Source organism: Urocitellus parryii, chromosome 2 (genome assembly GCF_045843805.1).
Source record: "Urocitellus parryii isolate mUroPar1 chromosome 2, mUroPar1.hap1, whole genome shotgun sequence".
NCBI lineage: Eukaryota > Metazoa > Chordata > Mammalia > Rodentia > Sciuridae > Urocitellus > Urocitellus parryii.
In genome coordinates this window covers 171,224,603-171,246,524 of record NC_135532.1, presented here as the reverse complement: position 1 = coordinate 171,246,524, position 21,922 = coordinate 171,224,603, and the positions used below count along the sequence as shown (strand labels likewise).

Below are 21,922 nucleotides of genomic sequence, written 5' to 3'. Positions count from 1 at the left end.
AGAGAAAGGAAAAAGTATATACATTGGACTTCACTAAAATTAAAACTTTTGCTCTTCAAAAGGTACTAAAAATGAAGAGGTAAGCAACAAATTGAGAGAAAGTATTTGTAAAACACTTAACAAAGAACTTGAATCTAGAAGTATAAGAACTATCAGAACTCGATAATAAAACTATCAGTTTTTAAATATCTGCTTTAAAAATGGGTAAAATATTTGAACAGACTCTACACCAAAGAAGATATATGAATATCAAATAAGAACATGAAAAGATGCAGGAGGATCGAGAGTTCAAAGCCAGCCTCAGCAATGGCAAAGCACTAAGCAACTCAGTGAGACCCTGTCTCTAAATAAAATACAAAATAGAGCTAGAGATGTGGCTTAAGTGATTGAGTGCCCCTGAGTTCAATCCCTGCTACCTGCCCTCCTCCCAAAAAAAGATGATTATCATCATTAATCACTAGGAAAATGCAAATTAAAACCATGATGAGATACCAGGCACACCCATTGGGATGACAAAAATTCAGAACATCATACCAGGTGTTAGTAAGCTTGTGGAAGAACTGGAACTTTCACGTTGTGTGTAGGAAAGTAAATGGTATTTTTTTTTCCAACTACTTTGGAAAACAATTTGGCAGTTTTTTGGAAATTAAAATATACCTACGTTTGATCCAACAATTCCATCCCTAAATGTTTCTCAAGACAAGTGAAAGTTATCCTTACAAACTAGTTCATGAATATTCAGAGGAAACAACCCCAGTGTCTATCAACAGGTGAATGGATAAACAGATGGTGGTATGTCCATACAATAGAATACTACTCAACAGTAAAAAGGAAGGAATTGTTGATACATGGAACAGAATGGTTGAATCTCAAAATATCATGCTGAGTAAATAAGCCAGGTATAAGAATATACATTGTATGTTGATTCCATTTATATGAAATTCTGGAAAATGCAAAATTAATCTATAAATCTTGTCTAGAAAGGGGAGGTTATGAAAAAGGACATGAGAAAACTTGAGGGTGGTGAATATTTAAATTGTGATGGTTTCATCACATATGTCAAAATGTATAAAATTTTATACTCTGGCAGTTTATCAGAGGTCAGTTTTATATCAATAAACCTATGTAAAAATGAGTAAATTGAAAAAATTTGCCTAAATATCAGCAGTTTTACCTTTTCTTTGTTAAAATCAAGTATATTTAATTTAACACATAATATTTTGCAATAGCATGTGTAATACCCATTTTTAGAAGATTATTTTGGGTTATTTTTTCATATATCACTTTTTATAGAAAAATTACTTTTTAAAAGTCTAACCCTGAAAGCAGGGAAGAAGAGAGTAGCTGGTGATGTGGCAGTTAAGCTGGCTGAAGTGTTTTCACTTCTAGTGTGGAAGGAGTTGCATTGTGCTTGCATCTCAAGAATAGCAATGGGCCAAGTGGGAGAAGCTGCAGACACAGAACTAAAGGGAAGAGGATAGAAACAGGGTCCTTGAGAGTATAAAAGGAGATGGCATTTTGGGTGCAGGTGAGACTTCTCTTCATCTGAGACCAGAGGGAAGAACTGAGGGTTAATATGCATGCAGATAAAGTCAGTCTCAAACCATATTATTTTTAGTGAAAATAGGAAAGTATCCTGTTGAGAGAAGGAGGGTAAGGATGAAAGGCTTGTAATGAATGACAAATTGACTATGTTTGGGAAAAGAAGAATATGACCATGTACATACAAAAAGATTGTCAACAAAGCTTCTCTTATACACTTGGTGTGCAGGAGGGCCTTGGCACTTGCTGATTTTCTGAAAGATACTGAAAGGAGCATTCTGTATGTTCTGGGTCACCAGTCTATGTTGCCTTTTCTAGTTCTATACTCTTTGTTATAAAGGGAAAATCTTTTTAGAAAATCAGAATTCTGTTGTTTTACACTTTGTGGTTTTTCACTTTATCATTAATGTGTTTGGGATATCTTTCCATATCAGTGTACATGGATATCTTCTTATTCTTAATGCCTGTGCATTAATATTTCACTCTATGTATATACCGTAATTATGTACATTGTGTTTCCAACTTGTCATTATTAAATAATGCATATTTCTTTATATATACAAGGTTTTAGATGCTTTTGCACATGTACAGCTATTTCTGAGGACAGATAACCTAGAAGTAGAATTATTTTGTCAAAGATTTATGAACATTTTACATTTTGTTGAATTTGCCAAATTGTTATCTAAAGTGACTCTCATCATTTGAGATAATTAATTTCCCTATACTGTCACCAACAAAGTGTTATTTCTTTTTATTTCTATCAATCCTATGATCAAAATATATTTCCTTGTTTTAAATTTGCAGATTGAGCAGTTTTCAAGTATTTATAGACCATTTCTATTTCTTATGTGAATGGCCTATTCTGTCCTTTGTTACATTTTACTAGGTTGACTTCTATATTTGTAGAAGCTTTTTAAATGTTGTGTACCCTTTCCCCATCATATATATGGTAGGAATTTTTTTCCAAGCCTTCAATTCTAGAATAAGCTTCAAATTTTGATGTACTTAAATCCTGTATTCTTTTCCTTGATGGTTGCTGGATTTTGAGTCTTGCTAAGGAATGCCTTTCTCACTTAAAGATTATTTAGATTTCTCTCCTAAAACTCCATTGTTGGGCTTTGTTGTTTGTATATTTTGTATTTAATACACATGAATGATAATGAGGTAGGGGTACTATCATTTTAGATTCAATAACAAAAATAAATATTTTAATTCAGATATTTTCAAGGTAAGTTATTCTAGAAAGATGCTAGAGATAACTTCTTCTTTTTTTTTTTTTTTTTTTTTTTTTAAGCAGTGCCTTCTTAGAAGTAAACACTTTTGTATGTTCCTATTGGTGAAAAGTTACATGTTGTGAAGTTCATTTTGGGCAAGGTTGCTACTTGTTCACATTCTCATTAAATAGACATTAACTTTTCCATCTAATAAGGAAATTACTAGAAGCATATATTTCTGTTTCCCAATTTTGTCAGTGTGTGACAAACATCAAGCAGAAAGTTATCTATTAGTAGTCAGTGGTCTGCAGGTATCTAGTTCATAGTGACTGATCTTTTAAAAAGTAGATGATTGACTACAGTAATGAAGATGCAGAGAAGGAAAGCAGAAAAAGAAAATAGCAATAAGGGATATAAGGGAAAAGAATAGAACAACAACAAAAAAGAAAAGAAAGAGACAGTAGAAAATGGGGTGGGGGAGAAAGAAAGAAAAATTTAACATAATATTTTGCAATAGCATGTGTTAACACCCATTTTTAGAAGATTATCTTGGGTTATTTTTTCATATATCACTTTTTATAGAATAATTACTTTTTAAAAGTCTAACCCTGAAAGCAGGGAAGAAGAGAGTAGCTGGTGATATGGCAGTTAAGCTGGCTGGAAGTATCCCAGGCTCCTGGCAGTAGGGTATTTTTATTTTGCTCAGTATTTGTCTTTTGTTTTAGAGGTTAGATGAACTTCCACTATTCTTTTTTTATTTTTCTGCTTAGCTTTTCTATTTTTTTATTTATATATGACAGTAGAATGCATTAGAATTCTTATAACACATAAAAAGCACAATTTTTCATATCTCTGGTTGTATACAAAGTATATTCACATCAATTCATGTCTTCATACATGTACTTTCATAATAATGATCATCACATTCCACCATCATTTATAACCCCGTGCCCCCTCCCTTCCCCTCCAACCCTCTGCCCTATCTAGAGTTTGTGTATTCCTCCCTGCTCCTGCTCCCTATCCCACTATGGAAATCCATATGCAACAAAATGAAATTAAACCCCTATCTCTCACATGCATAAAACTCAACTCAAAATGGGTCAAGGACTTAGGAATAAAACCAGAGACCCTGCATCTAATAGAAGAAAAAGTAGGCCCTAATCTCCATCATGTGGGATTAGGCCCCAACTTCCTTAATAAGACTCCTGTGGCATAAGAATTAAAATCAAGAATCAATAAGTGGGATTGGGGGCTGGAGTTGTATCTCAGCGGTAGAGCACTTGCCTTGTATGCGTGAGGCGCTGGGTTCGATTCCCAGCACTACATATAAATAAGGAAATAAAATAAAGGTCCATCAGCAACTAAAAATAAAAAATAAAAAAAAGTAAAACAAATGGAATGGACTCAAACTAAAAGTTTCTTCTCAGCAAAAGAAACAATCTGTGAGGTGAATAGAGAGCCTTCATCTTGGGAGCAAATCTTTACTCCTCACACATGAGATAGAACACTAATCTCAAAAAGCTAAGCACCAAAAAAACAACCCAATCAATAAATGGCCAAGGACCTGAAAAGACACTTCTCAGAAGATGATGTACAATCAATCAACAAATATATGAAAAAATGTTCATTATCCTATCAATTAGAGAAATGCAAATCAAAACCACTCTAAGATTTCATCTCACTCCAGTCAGAATGGCAGCTATTAGGCATACAAACAACAATAAGTGTTAGCAGGAAAAAGGTACACTCATAAGTGCTAGTGGGGGCTGAAAATTGGTACAGCCAATTTGGAAAGCAGTTATGGAGATTTCTTGGAAAATTAGGAATGGAACCACCATTTGACCCAGCTATCACTCTCCTCCATTTATACCCAAAGGCCTTAAAAACAGCATACTACAGGGACACAGCCACATCAATGTTTCTAGCAGCACAATTCACAATAGCTAAACTGTGGGACCAACCTAGATGCCCTTCAATAAATGAATGGATAAAAAAAAAATGTGGCATATATATACAATGGAATATTACTCAGCAATAAAAGAGAATAAAATCATGGCATTTGTAGTTAAATGGATGTAGTTAGAGAAGATAATGCTAAGTGAAGTTAGTCAATCCCCAAAAAACAAATGCCAGACTTCCACTATTCTACTGAGTAGTTTTTGTATATCACTGTTTGGTCTTTTTTGCTTTTGTTTTTTTTCTCAATTTTTTGTTGGTGCATTAGTATACGTAATTATAATGTTTACTGTTAAATGGGCTTGGATTCTTAAATTCATAGTTCTTCATTATTTCCTTTCAGACAATTGAGAATTTTGAACCAGCGACTCAGAGAACAAGAAAACACTCAAAAGACATCTGGCCCCGTGGAATGCAACCATGAATGTAGGTAAAAGAACTTTAAAACTATTAAAATCTTAGTGGCTCTGGAAATGCTGATTTAAAAAAAATAAATTAGTTTGTCCAGTGGATTTTCTTTGTTTTCAATCAACTTAAAAATAGGTATGGTGCTCCATATTAAAATAGAAAATAGTGCAGGAAAATAAAAGATTAGTGTGCTATCTACATCCCAATAATACACCTCTACTAAAGGTGTATATTGTGCCAAGCACAATAAAATTATATATGTATTTTCAAATTTTTAAAAATTGAGTGTGTGCTTCAAAGCTAACATTTAATCATTTTATACATAGTGAACATTTTTCCTATAAAATACATAAGTTTTCTTTTTTTTTTCTTTGTTAACTTATTTTCTGCTTATGTGGCTCTACCATAATATATTGAAGATCTTCTGGAAGACATCTGAATACTTCACCCCTTTTTCTCAAAGCAAACAACAATGCAATGAAAATTCTTCTTTTTTTAATATTTATTTTTTTAGTTGTAGTTGGACACAATGCCTTTATTTTATTTATTTATTTGTTTTTTTGTGGTGCTGAGGATTGAACCCAGGGCCTTGCACATGCTAGACGAGCTCTCTACTGCTGAGCCACAACCCCAGCCCCTGAAAGATTCTTATCTTTATACAAATATGTGAGCATTTTGCAAGATAGATTTATAATAATAGAACTGATGAGCCAAATAGTATACGCAATCGCAATTTTAACAAATATCACTAAATTATTCTTATGTTGTTTTGAGACAGAGTCTAATTATATTGTTTAGGCTGGTTTCTTAAAGTCCCACGCTCAAGAGATCGCCCTCCTTAGCCTCCTCAGTAGCTGGGACTACAGGCACAAGCCACCAAATTGTCCTTATGGGTCACAGGTTAATAGAGAAATAAAAACTAATAGTATTAGAAGGGAAAAAAATGAGACTTATTATTATTATTATTGCCTGCTGTGGTTATATGCTACATTGTTTGTGCTACAAAACCTGTGCTACATTTTGTGCTACATTTCCTTTCTTGTAGTAGTCAATGAAAAATATTTGTGATTGATGAAGAACTATGCAGTTTAGATTATTGTCATAGGGTATAAATGAAAAGTTGTAGAATCTCTTGCCTAAATATCGAGGTTTTTTTTTTAATAAATGACAGCAGAATGCATTACAATTCTTATTATACGTATATAGCACAATTTTTCATATCTCTGATTGTATATAATGTTTAAGTATATACAATCAGAGATATGTTGACACCAATTCGTGTCTTCGTACATGCACTTTGGATAATGATGTTTATCACATTCCACCATCTTTGCAAGTCCCCTTCTCCTCCCTTTCCCTCCCACCCCTCTGCCCTATGGTTTTTTTGTTTTTTTGTTTTCCTGATGAATATAATTGAAGATGAAAAAGCAATGAAAGTTTGGAACTGAAAATTTTTATGTCAACAGTGCCTATTAGAATAGGTTTTATATGTGCGTGTATGTGTGGGTGTGTGGTCTGGGAATTGAACCCATGGCCTTGTACATGCAAGGCAAGCACTCTACCAACTGTGCTATGTCACCATCCCCTATTATAAAAATTATTACCAGCCCTCATTTTAGATAGAACCTTATCATTTCTATTTTTTTTCTTTCCTATCCCTCCTCCCTCTCCAAGGGTCCCTTTCCTCTACTATCTTCCTTAGATTTTTTTTTATTTGTTCTTTTTAGATACAATGACAGAAGAGTGTATTTTGACATATTATACCTATGTGGAGTATAACTTATTCTAATTAGGATCCCATTCTTGTGGTTGTACATAATATGAAGTTTCAGTGGTAATGTATTCATATGTGAACATAGGAAAGTAAAGTCCAATTCATTCTGTGTTTTTCTTTTTACCATCCTCCTTCCTTCCCTTCATTCCCCTTTGTCTAATCCAGTGAACTTCTGTTCTCACTTTCCCCCTTGATGTGTTTCAGTGTCCACATATCAGAACATTTGGCCTTTGGATTTTTTGGGATTGGATTATTTCACTTAGATTGATAGTCTACAGTTCCATCTATTTACCGCAAAAGTCATTCTTTTTATGGCTGAGTAATATTCCATTGTGTATATATACCGCATTTTCTTTTCACATTATCTCTTCATCTGTTGTAGGGCACCTAGGTTGGTTCCATAGCTTAGCTATTGTGAACTGAGCTGCTATTAACATTATTGTGGCTGCATCACTGTAGTATGCTGATTTTAAGTCTTTTTGATATAATGCTGAGGAGTGGGATAACTGGGTCAAATGGTGGTTCCATTCCAAGTTTTTGAGGAGTCTCCATACCGCTTTTCCATAGTGGTTGCACCAACTTGCAGTTCCATTAGCAATGTATGACTGTACCTTCTTCCCACATCCTTGCCAACATTTACTGTTACTTGTATTCTTTATAATTTTTATTCTGACTGGTGCGAGATGAAATCTCACTGTAGTTTTAATTTGCATTTCTCTAATTGCTAGAAATATTGAACACTTTTTTATTTATTTGTTAATCATTTGTATTCTGTGAAGTGCCTGTTGAGTTCCTTTGCCAATTTATTAATTAGGTTCTTGTTGTTGTTGTTGTTGTTATACTTTTTGATTTCTTTATATATATCCTGAGGATTAATTCAGGTAGGCTCTCCATGTTCTTGATTGTTTCCTTTGCTATGAAGTTATTAATTGAGAACTTTCAAAATAATGTTCTCAGGACAAAGTCTGATGTAAATGTAGATGTCACAGAGGAACAGATAAAATTTTCTCCAAAAATTCTTTTTCGATTTCTGAACAGCAGAGTACATTCAAAAAGCATCAAGAAAATGGGGAATTTGTTTTTTGCAATATATGACATGAGCTTAATTTTCTTAATATATTAATATCTCTTACAAAGCAATAAGAAAAATATGTGCATTCAGCAGAACAAGTATATCATGAAAGTATTTGTCTTCATGAGAGTAACTTCAGATAGATCATTCTGGTTCTACTGTGAACAAAATGTGGGGGATAAAGGAAAGTGAAAGGGAAGGTCATGAATGGAAATGGGGAGATCAGTGGTTGTCATTCTAAGTAATAGCTTCTCTCTTTTTATTCTCTTATTCATTTACTTTATTGGGTTGTTTTTGTTTCTCTTTTCTTTTGAGTTATATTTACTTGTTTAGTACTAGCTTCATGAGATAACACGTCCATGTTATTTACTGTTGTGTACCCAGATTCTAATATAGTGTCTCATACATGGTAAACATTAACTGAAGCTTGTGTTTGCTAAATGAAACGGTACCATGTACTTCTGTAGTTTTTAAGAAAAAGAATATAAGTCTATGTGCTGATACCTAACAGTCTTATGGGGGAAAAAAGGCAGTGTTAGAAAATGGGTATAGTATAATTCTTTTATATTTACATATATGTATAATTTTATATAAGATTATATACTATTCGCAAAAGGTTTCTAAGAAAGATAGCTAAAATTAATAATGATGCCTCTGGGAGAAGAGTCAGGTAGGGAAAAAGAGAGATACTTCTTTGAGAATCATTAGGAATTATCTATTGATATCTTGTGGCATTTCAATTTTTTATTTTGTACATGTATTTTTCTTTAATTTAAAAAGGTAAAAATAATTTAATGCACATAATTTCAATTAAAGAAGAAAGACATGATTTTTACCAATCAATTTTTAAAAATACATTTGGTATTTATATAGAACTGCTTATACACATCATTATTAAGCAAAATCAGTAAATTCCAGGCCTTTTTCTAAAAACAAATCTTTTCCATGTTTGTATTTTTAAAATTGAGAAAGAACTGTTTAATCTATTTTGTCTTGCAGTGTATTCCCTTCAATCATTGAACACGTCACTGCAAAATCAATTGCAGGAGTCACTGAAGAGTCAGGAATTACTACAGAGTAAAAATGAAGAGCTCTTAAAAGTGATTGAAAATCAGAAAGATGAAAATAAAAAATTTGCTAGTATATTTAAAGACAAAGAGCAAACACTTCTTGAAAATAAACAGCAATTTGACATTGAGATAACAAGAATAAAAATTGGTATGTATTTAGGCTATTGTTATAGTCACATTTTTTAGAAAGGAATGAGAAACTGAAACTTTTGTTGTTTTAGAATTGGAGGAAGCTTTGGTCAATGTGAAAAATTCCCGGTTTAAGTTAGAAACTACTGAAAAGGAAAATCAGATATTGGGAATAACACTGCGTCAGCGTGATGCTGAAGTGACTCGGCTGAGAGAATTAACCAGGTAAAATTGCCTTTCTTTAACTAACCTAGGCCTCTTATTTGATGTATTATAAATTCAAAATAATGTCAAACCTGCCCTTTTTTCCTTATCATTTTCTCTTATTTTTTCAATTTTTTTTGCTAATTTCTAATTTTTTCTTCCTGTTCCAATTATGGAAGTTTAGAAATTCCAAACCTGGGCAAATGCTTTTTTAGACTCTGTAAGTCTAGGTAATGAGCTCTGATGAGAGGCTAACAACCTGTATAGCAAAGTGGTAAGCTCCCTGGCTGTGAAGCCAAAGACCTGAATGAAATCTCAGTTCTGCCACATATTAGTTGATGACTTTGAGCTCATTGTTTAAACTTTCTCACCCTCTCTTGTAAAGTAGGGACATAGATAGGGTTGGGAGAAACTCAGAAACTAATTCATGAAAAGCAGTTAGCATGGTAAGCCCTTATGCCATATGATCTTGGGTAACTCATTTATACTCTTTGAGCTTCATTTTCTTCATTTTGGCAATAAAATGAGGACTTTGTCAGTGGCTCCTAAGATCCTTCATTTCCTAGCAGATAAATAAAATTACTAAATTTTTCTTTTGAGACATTTGCTAACATTGGATTTTTAACTGTTTAAAGTCCCAGAAGAGAGGTTATTTTAGGCCAGAAAATCATCAGGTATGACCATGTCTTTGAATGATCCTAGAAATTTATATTTCCAAATATAAGATAATTTTGAATATAAAACAGTATGTATTGTATTCCCAATTAACAGACCCACTTTGAATTATAAACTTTTAGAAAAATAGATTAAATAGTAATGTATGCATATACGTATGTATGTGCATACACATGTATAGTCTAATATTTGAATTTTTAAACCTCTAAAATTTATAATCTGTTAATACAGAAATACTGCTTTTTTTCCTACATTTATTTCATAGGATAATTTCATTAAAGCTTTTTTTTAAAAAAATATTTTTTAGTTGTCAATAGACGTTTATTTTATTTATTTATATATGGTGCCGAGAATCCAACCACTGCCTCACACATGGTAGGCAAGCACTCTACCACTGAGCCATAACCCCAGCCCCTCATTAAAGCTTGCTTATTTATTTATTTATTTATTTATTTGGTTGTGGCTGGACACAACATCTTTATTTTATTTATTTATTTATTTTTAATGTATTTTTAGTTGTAGGCAGACACGATACCTTTATTTTATTTATTTATTTTTACATGGCACTGAGGATCGTACCCAGAGCCTCACACGTGCCAGGCGAGCATTCTACCAGAGCCACAACCCCAGTCCTCATTATAGATTTTCATAGTTGGAAAAACAAAAGACATTTCTTGTGTCTATGTGGAATTATAATTCATTAGGCCCTGGCCAGTTTTCTAAATGCTAGCCTATACAATTTTTCTTCAAAGTAAAGTAAGAAATTAATGAAGTACATTGATATTTTTCAAAGTCTTCTCTTTCCCATATATGTTATTTTGATTTGTCCTCATATATGGAGGGAACTTTTAATATCTGCATTTTCACAGATGGGGAAACCAAGGGCCTGCAGATTAAAGTATTAATCGAAAGTTAATAAGCTGGGATTTGAGCATTTTATTTCTCTTTTATATATGGCTTGGTTTTAGCTAAAATAGTATACATTTTCTGGTAACAATTCTATGCCTAATTTAATCTAAGTAATCCTTAGTATTTTTTACCTGAGAGATAAATGGATGATGGATGGCTTTATTTACTTATTCATCAAACATTTTTTACATATTATATTCCAAATATATATGTGTGAAACAGACTTAAAATATTTAATTATTTCAGTTGTTAAATATTCATGTCATCAAGCAAAAAGCTTTTTCTAGTGATTTAAATAAATATAAAGGGGAGATACATTTTTTTAAGGATAAATTTGACTAAATACTATTCAACATGTGTAACTCATTTACCTAGAAAATTGATAATAAGCCAGATGAGGTGGTGCATGCCTGTAATCCCGTGACTACGGAGGCTTAGACATGAGGATTGAAAGTTAAAGACCAGTCTCAGCAACTTAGTGAAACCATAAGCAACTTTATGAGATTCTGTATTTCAGAATACAGGGTTCAATGCCTGGTACCAAAAAGAAAAACAAGACAAACAAACAAAAAAGAAAATTGATAATAGAAAAATCAGAACAGTCTTTCAAAGTAATAGTGTAATTATTCTAGAAAGTCATATAAATGGAAGCCCAAAGAAATGAAGGAGCTTACCTGACTTTACCAGATAGTTGGTTCCTAAACTGGGTCCCAAGCCAATTTCAAATTCCCTCCTCAGCTTTGCTTCGTATTTTGTAAAGGAACAAATTCTCTAAGTAAAAATGAGCAATTATGAGGGATTCTTTGATCTTTAGAAGATACACTTGTATTTGCTTATTCTTTCAAAATAACTTGTAGTCTGCTTTTTCCAATGTTCATTAGGAATGGTGAAGGGTTTGTTTGTAATTGGAGCCTTTCTTTTCTTCACATTTATCCTAACATGGAAGTATAGGAACTGAAAAACTAATTAATTCTTAGAAACTATCTGCCTTTGGAGAAGATATCTCAACTATTTTTTTCTCATTTTCTTAAGACTGAAGAATTTTCCTGTCATTTTTTTCCCCCAATTTCTGTTAAGCACCTCTTCTTTTTATACTGGGCATAAATCCTACATCATGACTACTAGTTCACTCATTAAGTCAGAGTAACTGCCATCTAAATAATTATAAAATATGGTGGGCAGGCTTAGCATAGTATGTCACATAGGCATTAGTACCACTCCTCCAGTCTTCTGAAGATTAATAGTTGTAAAATGCCATGTATACACATTAATGTCAATTTTTGCTTTGTCTTTTAAATTTAAAAACAAAAATAGTCTTTGAGCTTAAGTGTATCTAAATTCATCCACGCTGGGGATATATAGTATGTTTGGGAACACCTATGTTATTTCATCAACTAATAACATTTCTCTGACTGGGCTTCTGTGACCATTTTGATCTTCAAGGTAAAGTAGCATCATCTGACAATACAGGTGAATTTGCATGGTTATCTACCCAGTCCCTCTTCCCTGTAGTGATGCACCTTCTCAGCTAGGTGTTGGGTTTTTTGGGTGTGTTTTAAATAACACTTTATCTCTAACTAGAAAAGAGGAGTTTAAAAGTTTTTAAAATGCAAAGTTATGAAAGGAGATGGAAACATTAATCAACCTGATTTGATTAGTATATTTTATGCATATTATAATATCATACTGTATAATATAAATATTATTACATAATAGTTAAAATTTTAAAAAAAATTAATGGAGGCATTAATTACCTTGATTTGATCATATATATTGTATACATGTATCAAGTGGTCACATTATGTCCTATAAATTTGTACAATTAAAATAATTGAAAAAGATTTTATCAATTTTTCTGAATCTCTTTCGCAGATATTTGGAGGGGACTTATGAGATTGAAAGGTACACATACAATGTCTAAACAAATATCTTAAACTATCTCTCTTTGCCACTTTCAGTGATTTTGAAATATAACTTTATCACTTTTTTTCAGATTTTACTATAGCACATGTTATAAAACTGTTAAAATTTGAGAAAAATTAATGTTTTCAGTAAGTAGAACATATTTTAATAGCTTCAAAGAACAGTTTTAGAAGTGCTGATAATTAATTTAAAAAATTACATTTCTTGATATGAAGAAGATGTGCCAGTTTTCTAAGCATTAAAAATCAATATGCTTAGCCACGCATGGTGGTGCTGTTATCCCAGCTACTTAGGAGGCTGAGACAGGAGGATTGCAACAGATTAAGGCTAATCTGGGACCCTGAAGAGCTAAGGAAGTATTTGTTCAGTGGCAGAGTACTTGTCTAGCATGCATTAGGCCATGGGTTCAGTCCCCAGTACTATAAAAATGAGCTGCTTATAAAAGCTGCCTTTAAAAGTTTTACATATTCTCGTATGTTTATGGAGATTTTCCCTTTAATTTCTGAGGCAAAGGGATGGGGTTGTGGCTCAGTGGTAAGAGCACTTGCCTGGCATGCATGGGGTACTGGGTTCAATCCTCAGCACCACATAAATAAATAAAATTAATAAAATGAAGGTATTATGTCCATCTACAACTAAAAATTAAAAATGGTTTTAATTTCAGAAGCAATGGAGGAGTCTTATTTTTTTTAATGCATCAGAAGTTTAGTGACTGCTATTAATTTCCAGAGATAAACTTTTATTGATGTTATTATGTCATCCTTTCTTTCTCTTTATCCCTGATTTTGTCCACAGCAAAGGTGACACTTTTGTTAAGTTCTGGAAAGAAATGTCAATAGAAATATTTCTTTGCTTAAGCTAGACCCAGAAAGTAAAAGGCTGAGTATTTTCTCTAATATACAGAAACTAGTTCAAAATAAGGGGTTAGGGTCGTAGGGATCCCATCAAATTACAAAGGTCAGTGGAATAGAGAAAGGGGATTGAGGGGGAGGGAGGAAAGATGGGATAAGGAAAGAACAGTGGAATGAATCTGACCTAACTTTCCTAAATACATATGAATATACCACAGTGAATCTTACCTATACATATATCCACAAGGCACTAATTATAGCTCATTAATTTCTCTTTAATTAATATTTCAATTGACAAATCATAATTGTATGTATTTATTTCATACAGTGTGATGTCTCACTATATATGGAATAGTTAGTTCAAGTCTGGTCATCTATCTTGTGATAGAATTCAAAGACTTATTCCTCCTGTCAAAACTGGAACTTTCCCATCTCCTTACTTCTCTATCCCCCCCAAACTCTCCCACTCCACCAGCCTCTGGTAACCACCATTCTATTCTTTATCATGATTTCAACCATTTTTTAAAATGTAGTTCATTTTGTTTTACCATGCTGGAATTTGAATTTAGGGTCTTACAAGTGACAGTCAATTTTTCTACTACTGAGTTATATCCCCAGTCCACCTTCAACATTTTTAGATTCCACATGTATGTAAAATCATTGATCTTTGTCCATCTATGCTATGCTTTATTAGCATAAAGTCCTCCAGTTTCATCCATGTTGTCACAAATGACATAATTTCCTTCTTTTTGAAGTCTGAATGCCATTCATTGTGTTTATATCCACATTTTCTTTATCCATTCATCAGTTGATAGATACTTGGTTGATCCCATATCTTGGCTGTGCTGCAGTGATCATGGGAGTACAGGTAATCTTTTAGATATGTTGATTCAGTTATTTCGGGTATATACCCAGAAGTGAGATTGCTAGATTATATGGTAGTTCTACTTTAGATTTTTGAGGAACCTCCATACCATTTCCCATAATGGCTATACTAATTTACATTCCCACCAGCAGTGTGTAGAGGGGTCCCTTCTTATCTTTTTGATAATAGCCATACTAACAGGTATGAATTGATAGTTCATTTTAGTTTAAATTTGCATTGCCCTAATGATTAGTGATATTGGGCATTTTTTCTTGAACCTCTTGGCTGTTCATATGCTTTCTTTTGAGAAATATCTCTTCAGGTCCTTTGTCTATTTTTTAACTGAGTTGAGGTTTTTGTTGTTGTCGTTTTTGTTGTCATTGTTGTGTTTGACGTATTTGAAATGTCTACTTCTTATCAGACATGGTTTGCAAACATTTTCTCCTCTTCTGGGATTTCTCTTCACCCTTGTTAACTGTTTACTATGAAGAAGATTTTTAGTCCCATTTGTCTATTTTGTGTTTATTACCCATGCTCTGAAGGTCATATCCCTCAGAATTGCCCAGACCAATGACATGAAGCTTTTACCTAATTTTTTTCTGGTAGTTCTACAGTTTAGGTGAAAGGGGATGTCTTATGTGATGTAAGTCTTTAACTCATTTTGATTTGATTTATGTATGTGAGATGGCTTAATTTCATTCTTTTGTTTGTGGATATCCAGTTTTCCCCAAACCATTTGTTGAAGAAACTCCTTTTATCATTGAATGATCTTGGCAATCAACTGGCTATAAATCTGTGGGCTTATTTCTGGCTTTCTATCTTGTTCCATTGATGGATATGTCTGTTTTTATGGGAAGTGCCATGCTTGTCTTGCTTGTAGTAGCTTTATAATATATTTTGAAATTCAGGACTTTAATGCCTCAGCTTTGTTTTGTTTTTGTTTTTCTTTTGTTCCAGATTTCTTTGGTTATTTTTGTGGTTTCATATGAATTTTAGGATTTTTTTTCTATCTCTTTGAAAAATGATATTAGAATTTTGATAGGACTGTACTGAATCTATAGACCACTTAGGGTAGTATGGTCATTTAAACTATTCTTCCAGTTTATGAGCATGGGATATCTTTATATTTATTTGTATTTTCTTAAGTTTCATCATTATTCTATAGTTTTTATTAAACAGGTCTTTCATCTCCTTGGTAAAATTCACTCCAAATTATTTTGGATATTTTGCTTACTATTGTAAGCAAGATTGTCTTCTTAATTTCTCTTTTTGGATAGTTTGTTGTTAGTGTGTAGAATGGCTATCAAGAAGTTGGGTGCAGGGCTGGGGATGTGGCTCAAGCGATAGCATGCTCGCCTGGCATGCATGCGGTCTGAGTTCAATCCTCAGCACCACATACAAAAACAAAGATGTTGTGTCCGCTGAAAACTAAAAATAAATATTGAAAAAATTCTCTCTCTCTCTCTCTCTCTCTCTCTCTTAAAAAAAAAAAAAAAAAAAAAAAAAAGAAGAAGAAGAAGAAGTTGGGTGCAATGGTTTATACCTGCAATCCTGGCAATTTGAGAGGCTAAGGCAGAAGGATTCCAATCTTGAGGTCAGCTTCAGAAACTTAGGGAGATTGGAGATTGTCAACAAATTGGCAGGACACTATCTTAAAGTAAAAAATAAAAAAGATTAGGGATATAGCTCAGAGGTAAAGTGCCCCTGGGTCCAATCCCCGGTACCAAAAAAGGGGGGGAAATGCTGTCAGTATTGATATTTGTAAATTGTTTTTGTGTTCTGCAATTTTCCTGGATTTTTTTCTATCATTTTAACAGTTTTTTGGTGAAGTCTTTATATGTAAGTCCATATTGTCAGCATTTCCTTTGTATTAGGATATCTTTTACAGAGTCCTTATTTTATAGTGGTTCAACTCATGATTTTTTACTTTTCATGAGTTTACCAGGGTATTAAATGCATTTTCAGCCACATATAATGGTGCATGCCTGTAATCCCAGTGGCTTGGGAGGCTGAAGCTGAGAATTGCAAGTTCAAAGCCAGCCTCAGCAACTTAGCGAGGCCCTAAGCAACTTAGTGAGAGACCGTATCGTTGAATAAAAAATAACAAGAGCTGGGGATGTGGCTCAGTGGTTAAGCACCCCTGGATTGAATTCCTTGTACCAAATGAAAGTGCGTTTTCAACTTATGATAGGTTTATCAGGATGTAACCCCATCATAAAGTCAAGAAGCATATATATTTCTTTCTCTTACCTAATTGCTCTGGCTAGGGCTTCCAGTACTATTTTGTGGTGAAAGTGGGCATCCTGGTTTTAGAAGAAAACTTTGCAACTTTTCTCCATTGAGTATGATATTAACTATGGGCTTGTCATATACGGGTTATATGAATTTTATTAGGTTAAGATACTTTCCTTCTGTACCTAATCTGTGAAGATTTTTTTCTTGAAAGGATGTTGAATTCTGTCACATACTTTTTCTTTATTAGTTGAGATAATCATGGTTTTTATTCTTCATTTTTTAATGTAGTATATCACATTTATTGATTTGCATATGTTGAATTATCCTTATATCCCAGGGATAAGTCTTATTTGATAATGGTGAATGATTCTTTTCGTGTGTTGTTGAATTTGATTTGCTAGTATTATGTTGAGGATTTTGCCATCCATGTTCATCAGGGATACTGGCATGTAATTTTCTTTTCTTGCAGTGTCCTTGTCTGGCTTTGATATCAAGATAATATTAGTCTTTTAAAATGAGTTTGGAAAAAATTTCCTCCACTTTGAGTTTTTGAAAGAATTTGAGAAGGATTGGTATTAGGATTAATACTTCTTTAAACGTTTGGTGTAATTCAGCTGTGAAATCATCTGGTCTTAGGCTTTCTTTGATGGGAGCCTTTTTATTACAGATTCAGTCTCTTGTTATTGATCTATTCGGATTTTCTGTTTTGCTTGATTTGCTCTTGGTAGGTGTGTCTAGGAATTTATTTATTCTAGGTTATCAATTTGTGATATAACTGTTCTTAGTAGTTATGATCATTTTTATTTTTGTGGTATCAATTGTAATATCTTCTCTTTCATTTCAGATTTTGAGTTTTTTCTTTCTTCCTGGTAAATCTAACTAAGAGTTTGCCTATTATCTTTATAAAAAAAAACTTAGTTTCATTGATTTTTTTTCTATTATTTTTCTAGTCTCTATTTTAATTATTTCTTCTCTGATTTTTGTCCTTATATCTTCTATCTTTAGGCTTAGTGGGTTCCTTTTTTTCTAGTCATTTGAACAGTAGATTATTTGAGCTCGTTCTTCTTATATCATCTTTTCCTCTATGAAATGCTTTTGCTGAATACTGTAAGTTTGGGCATATAGTGTTTTCATTTTGTCTCAGAATATTTTTTTATTTCCCTTTTGATTCTTTTTTGACCCACTGGTTGTTCAGGAACATTTTGCTTAATTTCCACATTTCTGAATTTTCTAAAATTTCTCCTATTATTCATTTCTAGTTTTATTTGCAATCAGAAAAGGTACTTGATAAGATTTTATTTCTTAAAGATTTTATTTTTTTTAAATTTGTTGAGAACTTTTTTGTATCCTACCATATGATCTAAGGTGGAGAATGTTTCATTTTGCTAGAGAAGAATATGTATTCTCTGCTGTTTGTTAGAATGTTTTGCATAGCTCCTTTTGGTTTGGTCTATAGTGTAATTCAACTCTTAATATTTTCATATTAATTTTCCATCTGGATAATTGTCCCTTGTTGAAAGAGGGGTATTAACATCCTCTAGTATTATTGCATTGCGGTCTGTCTCTTCAAATTAATAACTGCTTTATATATTTAGGTGGTCTTATATTGGGTGTTTATATATTTACAATTGTTATGTCCTTTTTTTTTTTTTTTTTAAAGAGAGAGTGAGAGAGAGGGGAAGAGAGAGAATTTTAATATTTATTTTTTAGTTCTTGGCGGAGACAACATCTTTGTTTGTATGTGGTGCTGAGGATCGAACCCGGGCTGCACGCATGCCAGGCGAGCGCGCTACCGCTTGAGCCACATCCCAGTCCCTGTTATGTCCTTTTGATGAGTTGATTCATTGTTATATAGTGACCTTCCTCGTCTCTTTTTTTACTTAATTCTATTTTGTCTGATATGATTATAGCTGCCTCTGCTCTATTTTGTTTTCCACTTTCCCATTTGTATGAAATATTTTTTACCATTCTTTACTTTTAGTCTTTGTGTTGTCCTTACTGGCAAATGTGTCTCTTGTAGTATTTTTCATTTGTTTTATCCATTCAACCTATGCCTTTTGATTAAAAAATGTAATTGATACGTATGGACATATAATAGCCATTCTGTAATTTCTTTTCTGGTAGTTTTTAGATTCTTTCTTTTCTCTCTTCCTGTTTTCCTTGGCATTTGATGATTTTCTGAATTGGTATGCTTTGAATCCTTTCTTTCTTTCTTTTTTTTTTTTTAAAGAGAGAGTGAAAGAGGAGAGAGAGAGAGAGAGAGAGAATTTTTTAAAATATTTATTATTTTTTAGTTCTCGGCGGACACTCGGCGGACACAACATCTTTGTTGGTATGTGGTGCTGAGGATCGAACCCGGGCCGCACGCATGCCAGGCGAGCGCGCTACCGCTTGAGCCACATCCCCAGCCCTAAATCCTTTCTTTTTATGTTTTGTATAACTACCGTAGAGGTTTGTTTTGTGGTTACATAAAACATGAGGCTTACATAAAATATCTTTTAGTTATAAAAGGCTGTTTTAAACTGATAGTAACTTAGCTTCATACAAACAGAAACTACAGTTTTACTCCCCTGCCCCTTATGATTTTGATGTCTATGTTTACATCTTTTTGTAATATATAATAATTTTGTAATACAAAATATAACCACTTGTTGTAGCTTTAGCTGTTTTGCATAGTTTTGTCTTTTTAACCTTTATATTAGAGATAAAATTGCTTTACACACTACCATTTCATTACTCTAGAGTATTCTGAATCTGGTTATGTTTTAATCATTGAGTTTTGTATTTTCAGTGGCCTTTCATTTTAGCTTTAAAAACTGCCTTTAGTAGTTATTCCTGTAAGCCTGGCCTAGTGATAAACTCCTTTAGCTTTTGTTTGTTTGGGAAGTTTTTTATTTTCATATCTGAATAACACCTTTGCTAGGTAAAGTATTCTTGGTTAGCAATTTTTTTTTCAGTTCTTTGAGTATGCTACTCCATTTTTTCTCTCCTGGTCCATAGGGATTTTGCTGAGAAATTCACTAATAGCTTTATCAGTGCTCCCTTGTATGATAATATGTTTGTTAGCTCTTGCTTCTTTCAGAATTCTTTGTCTTTGATTTTGACCAAATCTCTGGGTTGAATTGATTTGGAAACCTCTGAGTTTCCTATACTTGGATTTTGATATCTTTCCGCAGATAGGGGAAAATTTCAGCCATCATTTCCTTATGCAGAACTCAGAGTTTGGTTATGGTCACTCCTCTACTACTTAGCTGTTCTTCACAGTATGTGTGGATGCACATTTGCCTCCTGGCTTGGAAAAGCCTTAATCAGAGCACCAGGTCTGTGTGGGATTATAAGTCAGGCACTGGGGTTGGATAGGGCTAGATGGCCTCCTCATGGATATGGGCATACTGGGTGGATACACTTTCCTTTTGGCCTAGGAAAGTTGTATGCAGAACTGTCATGTTGGGAAGGTTCATCACTATTAGCTCTGGTTGGATGGCACCAGATGCTCTTGTCACAGATATGCTGAGACTTGAATTTATCTTCTGGCCTGGGGAAGCCTGAAGCAGAACACTGATGCTGGAATGGGAAGCCGAATATCTACGTCCAGCTTGTTTACCACTGTAGAAACCATGGACCCAGGGCATTCCTCTCTGTGTGACAGTGTACCAGCTTGAAGGAGGGGTAACATGGTCAGAGTGAAATAGTTCCTCCAACCCTTCAAACTTTCCCTTTTATAGGGGAAAAAAAAATCATCCATTCTATATCCAGAGATACAGAATGGTATAGAGATTTCCTTCTAGTATTTTATGTCTACATGTGTTAACTACTGATTTTTATAAAGATGGTATTAAATCCACTTTATTTATGGCCTCCTCTTTTAAACTTATCTTTATATAATGTACATTTTCCCATCAATAAATATTCTTTACAACATGACTATAAAATAGCTGTTATGTGGGCTGGGGTTGTTGCTCAGAGGTAGAGTGTGCACCTTGCATGTGTGAGGCACTGGATTCGATCCTCAGTACCACATAAAAATAAGTAAAGGTATTATGTCCAACTACAACTAAAAAAAAAATAGCTGTTATGCTGTTATCCATAATTTACCTAAATCAAACATAGACAAATATACATATTTTTTCTATTGTAAATATCTTTTTAAAGTTTATATCCATCAATTTTTCTATTATTAGTATCTGTATAACTGTCCTTGAGTACAGTCTCTTTGTATATAGCAGCACTAGGATGAATTCCTGGAAGTTCAAGTTTGTGGGTCACAGGATATAGTATATTCTGGGGTTGGTGGTGCACACCTGTAATCCCTGCTACTGTGGACAGGAGGATCTCAAGTTTGAGGCCAGCATTGACAACTTGGTGAGACCCTGCTCAAAACAAAATGTAAAAAGTACTATGAACGGATGTCAGTGGTAGAGTGCTTGCATGCAGGAGGCCCTGGGTTCATTCCCTAGGACTATTCTTGTTTTTACTATGTTCAATAAACAAAGAAAGGGGAAAAAAATAAATCACATTTAAAATTTTGAGTTTATCTCATTGAAACTTTTAAAAGTTTGAGGCCAAGGATGTAGTGCTTGCCTAGCAATTTGTGGAAAAAACAAAAGTAGAACTTTTAAGACATGCTTATTGACTAGTTATATATATATATATTTGTTCATTACCTGTGATATCCTTTGTATCTATCTTTTCTCTGTTTATCTTTTTCTCATTGATTTTTTTTTTGGGGGGGGGAGGATGGGTACCAGGGATTGAACCTGGGACACTCAACCACTGAGCTACATCCCCAGCCCTGTTTTGTATTTTATTTAGAGACAGGGTCTCACTGAGTTGCTTAGCACCTCGATATTGCTGAGGCTGGCTTTATACTTGTGAGCCTCCTGTCTCAGCCTCCCGAGCCACTGGGATTATAGGCATGCATCACTGTGCCTGGCTTCTCATTGATATTTAAGATCATATGATTCAATTCATATAGACGAAAGGCTTTAAGATGGTTTTAATAGGACTACAAATAAAAGCTGTCATCAAATGAGATGAACACACATTTAGACTGAAACTGTGCTAAGCACTTTACTCATATTTTATTATTTAATCT

The 21,922-nt window shown here is 33.4% G+C and overlaps 1 protein-coding gene across 1 annotated transcript in view; it reads left to right on the top strand.

Annotated features, from left to right (window-relative positions):
* The window catches only part of Ccdc14 (coiled-coil domain containing 14), a 57,411-nt gene that overhangs the window by 33,560 nt on the left and 1,929 nt on the right, over nucleotides 1-21,922 (top strand). The window contains exons 10-12 of the mRNA XM_026395618.2: nucleotides 5,056-5,138; nucleotides 8,966-9,184; nucleotides 9,258-9,390. Coding sequence (XP_026251403.2) covers nucleotides 5,056-5,138; nucleotides 8,966-9,184; nucleotides 9,258-9,390 — 435 coding nt within the window. The remainder of the gene's footprint in view (nucleotides 1-5,055; nucleotides 5,139-8,965; nucleotides 9,185-9,257; nucleotides 9,391-21,922) is intronic.